This window comes from Salvia hispanica, chromosome 3 (genome assembly GCF_029641045.1).
Source record: "Salvia hispanica isolate PSC_SH4W2 chromosome 3, Shi_PSC_v1, whole genome shotgun sequence".
NCBI classification, from domain to species: domain Eukaryota; kingdom Viridiplantae; phylum Streptophyta; class Magnoliopsida; order Lamiales; family Lamiaceae; genus Salvia; species Salvia hispanica.
The window spans coordinates 19,593,340-19,599,063 of record NC_142694.1 but is presented as its reverse complement, the minus strand read 5'-3'; the positions used below and the strand labels follow the sequence as shown (position 1 = coordinate 19,599,063).

At 37.8% G+C, this 5,724-nt stretch overlaps 1 protein-coding gene and 1 pseudogene across 4 annotated transcripts; one reads left to right on the top strand and one right to left on the bottom strand.

Moving 5' to 3' along the window:
* Window positions 1–4,285, bottom strand: LOC125214792 (WD repeat-containing protein 26 homolog). 4 transcript variants are annotated; one of them, XM_048115949.2, is made up of 5 exons: window positions 4,055–4,282; window positions 2,655–3,528; window positions 1,953–2,054; window positions 619–1,251; window positions 1–326 (listed from the first exon to the last, which is right to left on the bottom strand). In XM_048115949.2, the coding sequence occupies exons 2-5, from the start codon at window positions 3,429–3,431 to the stop codon at window positions 123–125; spliced, it is 1,716 nt and encodes a 571-aa protein (XP_047971906.1). In that variant the 5' UTR covers window positions 3,432–3,528; window positions 4,055–4,282; the 3' UTR covers window positions 1–122. The 4 variants fall into 4 exon arrangements, with proteins under 4 accessions (XP_047971906.1, XP_047971907.1, XP_047971908.1 ...); XM_048115950.2 differs by having other exon boundaries at window positions 4,126–4,282; XM_048115951.2 differs by having other exon boundaries at window positions 3,965–4,084.
* Window positions 4,286–5,080: 795 nt separating this feature from the next.
* Window positions 5,081–5,724, top strand: LOC125209476 (fasciclin-like arabinogalactan protein 2 pseudogene; annotated as a pseudogene).

Sequence of the window (5,724 nt, the reverse complement as noted above, 5' to 3'; positions counted from 1 at the left end):
TTAGAAGAAAAAAAAAGTATAAATTGCTGTCAGAGAGAATTCTAGTTTGCATTCAAGAATTGTGTTACAGTGAGTGAAACAAGTAGCATGCTTGATGCTTCAACATTTTGAGGTATGAGAATTTACACAGAAGCAAATGTTTTAACCTTTTCAAGTGGACTAGCGGTTTTTACTTGTTTCAATCCCCATATACGAATAGTACGATCGTTGCTCGATGATGCAAGCATATGGGGATTGGCTGGATTCCAGCTAACACAGTTCACACGTCCAGTGTGACCACTCAAACTAAAAATCAGCTCCATAGAGCGTCTGTGCCATATGTAAACCTGCAAACAGAAATTTCAACACATCATTCATCACATTGTTACAAGCATCCCAATATTATCCTCACGTTGCAAAACATCACATGTTCATTACATATGTATAATGACCAAAAAATACAGTATGCGCCTCTCTCGAAAATCTCCCTGCAAATGTGATCATTGAACTCAAAAGGGAGTTTCTTATCATGTAAATACATTTATTATCTTTACTTTGGTGCTCTGTCTATTTCTGGGGTATGCAAAGAGACGAACGATTTAAAACAGTAAATGAAAAAGAGCAGAAGATAAAGATCACCTGAGAGTTCTCCCTTCCGCTGGCAACAAAAGCTTGCTTTAGTCCACCTAAACAAGACCGTACAACAAGACCGGATTGTTTGTTACCTTTGTATTCTCCTATGCACTGTAAGAATCCGTCTATATTCCATAGATGAAGATCTCCGTCCAATAGGCTAAGGAGCAGCAGCTTTCCATCTTCGGACAGCACAAATGAAGTTATTCTTTGATTCTCTTCAATAAATCTTTCAGAACCTGTTTCCCATCCAAACAAAAAAACTCCATCGTCTTTACAATGTATGATTAACTCCTTCCCATCAGTGGTGATTCCCAAGTTTTCCATACGAAAAGTTGTGTGCCCTAGCCAAGTAGTACCTACTTCTTTTCCTTCGAGATTCCACATGCGGATGCTTTTATCATTAACACCAGTGAATATATGTTTCCCATCTGCAGCCCATTCACATGAGCATAAAACAAGATTTTGTTTTCCATAGACACAGAGGCATTCACCAGAATAGATATCCCACCGCCTAACTGTTTTATCGCTTCCACATGTAAGAATTTGATCATCTTCAGGGCTCCATGAAATGCACGATACAGGATGTTGATGGCCAGTTAATTTATGCCTCATTATTAAATGACCGTCAACATTAACCTAAAAAGAAAGAAAGAAAACCATCGGTGCACAAAAATGTATAATGCATGCACAACATACATATTATTAAGGCATGGAATATATAGTATGCATTTGAGATGATGCACCAAAAATGCATCATATTGCACATTGATAAACTTGATGTAAAGTGATTAGGTAGTGCTGCAGGTAAACATTTGAGCAGTCGATCGTAAGAATTGGACCAATTTAGTTCCACAAACAGCAAAAACAGAGTTTTCAAGTAATAGCTTGACTTGGTTTGACAAATGTTTAACTCTAGACCCCTAACATGCGCGACATATTAGAATACCATAGAGTGCATTCTTGCAAACGAATGGAAGGAGTACAACAAGTATCCATATATGGTAGAATTTCATCAGCAGGAGAGTGCATACATTTCCACTATAAGTAATTCACATTGATTTACATATTGTATCAATTTTTTTATATGTACAGTATGTTGTAAAATAAATGATATGTTTGGTCAAATCCTATCTTTTAACTTTATCAATGTCAGAGATGTAACTTTCAACTAAAATATATTAAACGGTAAAATTATAAGAAGGTGGAGGATTCTTTTTCATAACTAACCTGGTATAACATGACAGTAAAAAGTCAAGTGCAAGCCACATCTAACATAAAGACTTCAGCCAGAAACTTCAGAAACAAAAAACGAATTCAGACAGAAGGAGAAGCAGTACCACCCATATGATCACATGGGAATCACGGGACGATGAGGCCAAGTATCTTCCGTTGTGAGAAAATTTCAGAGCCCAAACATCATCATTGTGTTCTTTTAATATCTGGGCTTGATAGGAGATATAGGATATCAAATACAACAGTCATAGTGGTGACAACTATTTGAGATCCTAGTGGTTACTCTAGAATCAAAGATATACTTTGTAAAGTAGATGTCCTATTACAGCAGGATAAGAGAAACACTTTGAAAAATCCACAATCGATAAGTATTAATCCACCACTAGAACTGAATTCTCGAATGTAAGATCCTTTAACATCAGGAGCCAGTAGAAAGATACCTAAAGTTTCAGTTATTTTCTTAAGCCCATTGTTTTCTTACTTGGCTAAAAAAAAAAAAAAAAACCCTGACTGAGGAGCCATAGCAGAACAATACAAAGATGCATAAACATTAATTGTGCTAAAATACCACCTCATTTTAAAATCATAAACTTCAACACATCCCTCAGATAATGGGGCGTAACTCTGCTAGCACATGAACTACTGTATTTCATTATTTTCCGATTTATTGGTGGTAGTGAGATTTGAGACTGACAGAACAGAAGCTTAAGCCATTAGAGAAGGGAGCTTGTTAAAGCTTTAATTCTTAACAGTTATAAAAAGTGCTTATTTACTTCCACAAGTATATGTGCAGATTAAAATATTACCTGCACAGTTTGACAAGGAATCTGGTCCAATCCACACTGATGGTCCACGAGCAATGACATTTCCCCAACTGAGTTGTGGAACCTACATAAATCCCTTTGAAAATCAAGAGCTTGTTCAACAAGACGCACCGATCTGTATTCCAGGATTACCACTGTTGGAGGAAGTAACTTTTGCAGTTCCCCCAAAAACTTTTTACGAGAACAGAGTCCTGACTCTTGACTATGAGTTTTATCAAGCGAAATCTTGGATGGACTAACCATCAAATAAGACAGTTCATGAGCTCTGTCACGATTCACATTAAGTGGTGTAATCTGGGTCCTAAGAGTATTCAATGCATCCACTACCTTTTCTCCATCCAAAAGTTCCAAAAATTTCCGCTCTAGTATCATAAAAGATGCCATTTTAATAATACTTTCATCTATTAGGTCAATTTGATGTAATGTTTTGACACTTTCATCCCATTGGCCATCAAGAATTTGCTGTATAAACGTAGCTACCAGATTGGAGTGTAAAGATATTCCTGACTCTTCCTCCAAATGTTTCCCAGTCTTTGAATAGCCAAGAGAATATAATGCCTCAGTTATGATGCGAACAAATTCAACTTTATTAATCACCTCATTCGAGCCAGCAACCTCGTCATCTAACAGCGGAGCCATTAAATCACTTAATGAGCAACTACCTTGTTCTCCAACAGATATGCCGTCCGAAAGACCTCCTATATTTCCAGAGGACACTTTCACACGTTTTGAGAGCGGCTCGTCCTCTGCACCTTTCATTATAAGCCCACTTCACCCCATAAACGGATAACACGGAGGCACAAGGAAAGAGTTGAGATCTTTCTCGTCAGTTTTTTGATAAATCTCAGATAGTATTCTGTAAATGCAACAAAAGGATACTACTAAGTTTATGAGCAGAACACTGGCATCAAACTTGCAACATAAAAACCTCTCTTAAAGCACAAAAAAAAAACATAAACCAGAAACACAGTTTGACTGCAAGTAGCAATTTAAGTGAAGACATTTCCCCTAAAAGAAAATATTATAATACTAATAGATTTCCAGAAAAAACTGATTTTACAGAAACTCAACAGAATAGCAGGTGTAAATCGATTCTTGACCCTCAAAGCAATCACATTGTTGACTTCAAATATTCACCCAAGTACAAAAGAAACGAAGAGTATGCAAAATAGTATTCAAGACTTAAAAACATATGCATCACAAAACCATCAATATCTCTCAACTTCTTGCTTCAACCAGCTGACAAAAATGTCATCAATTCCAAAACAACTAAAATAGAATATCAGAACTACCAACTTCCCCTAACGAAACGGCAAATGCTGATCCACAACTCTTTATATCTTATCACAAGCTACATCAAGATCGGGATCAATTTCACGTACAGTTGATTCAGGAAACAGAAATGAGTGATTGGAAATTGCAAGTAGGAAGTGATTAACAGAAATGGACTCACAAGAAAGCAGCATTGAAAGCGGTTGATGAAGGAAAAAAGGAAATCGGTGGAGAATTTCAGTGGATTGAGAAGTGAGCCGGTTTGTATTGTGAATTGTTTTTGGTGGGGTCATTTCTGTTTTTTACTTTCTTTTTCCCTGCATATTTCTGGCTTGCAAACGTACACTCAATTTGCTACTTTTCAGAATTGGAATAATAAATCATTGCAATGGTTTTTTTAACGTGGACAAAACGGCAATGCACACTATATTATACTGGATATAGTAGTAGGCTTGTGACCAATAAGCATAATAATTCTGTTTAAAACTCTCTCTCTCTGTATTGAAAACGTAAATAATGTAATTAGATACAGGGTTCTCCACCTAGCACGTATGGGCGACCATGGTGGACTGGTGGAGGTATTGACATCGGCATCGCATTGGAGTGGTGGCTTGGCCCATGCTGTCTCCGTCCCACTCTCACTTGTCATTAAAACTCATTACTAATCTTATTTCTTGATTGATAATTTTTATAAAAAAAAAATTGGATCATGACAATATATTTTGGTCCTACTTATAACCGAGTATTAAAATTATATTGTATTTCAAGAGTAATGATATAGCATTTCACTTTCACCTTTATAACTAATTTAATTGAAGAGTAATCCACAATGTTGAGGGTACTATGCGGATAGGGCTAACGTAATAAAAGTGTATTATAATCACTTTTCCACTAAAACATTCTATAAATAGAATACACGAGTTGGAACCACCATATATATTATGAGATCATATCAATTGGTTCGATTTCCTTCCACTCTTGCACGATGACACTCCAACAAACAATTCTATAGTCAATATCCACATTTCACATATCAACATTTGAATAATAACTCAAATATTGCACTCCTATACCACGAGGAATGGCAATGCATGCTAACCATGTCTATATATACGAAACACAATTCTTACAAGTTGTTCATTCCAAATAAAGAAACCTACTAGCATGAAGCCAATTAAAACATTGCTCCTCCTCCTCCTAGCCGTCGCGGCCACGGCCACGAGTGAGGCCCACGACATCACCCGTATCCTCGAGTCCGACACCTTGTTCTCCACCTTCAACAACTACCTCTCTACCACCGGCCTGGCCGACGAGATCAACCGCGGCAGCTCCCTCACCGTGTGCGCCGTCGACAACGATGCCATGTCATCCCTCCTCTCCCACCAATACCCTCTCCCCACCCTCAAAAACATCCTCTCTCTCAACGTCTTCACCGACTACTTCGACGCCAAAAAGCTCCACCGAATCAGCGATGGCTCCACCACCACCTCCACCCTCTTCCAAGCCAACGTCAAAATCACCAGTCTCAGAGGCGGCAAGGTCGGCTTTGCCCCCGTAGACTTCTCTGATCCCATTGCTACATTCGTCAAATCCATCAACGAAATTCCCTACAACATCTCCGTTATCCAAATCAGCAACTACCTCACCTCGCCCGAGGCAGAAGCCCTCGTCTAATAGTATGAAACGATGATGAAACATTTTGTATAAATCGTGTATTTACCTCTACTCGTCTAATTAATGTTGCAATTTGATGAAAATAAATAAATCGGTTTCTAATATA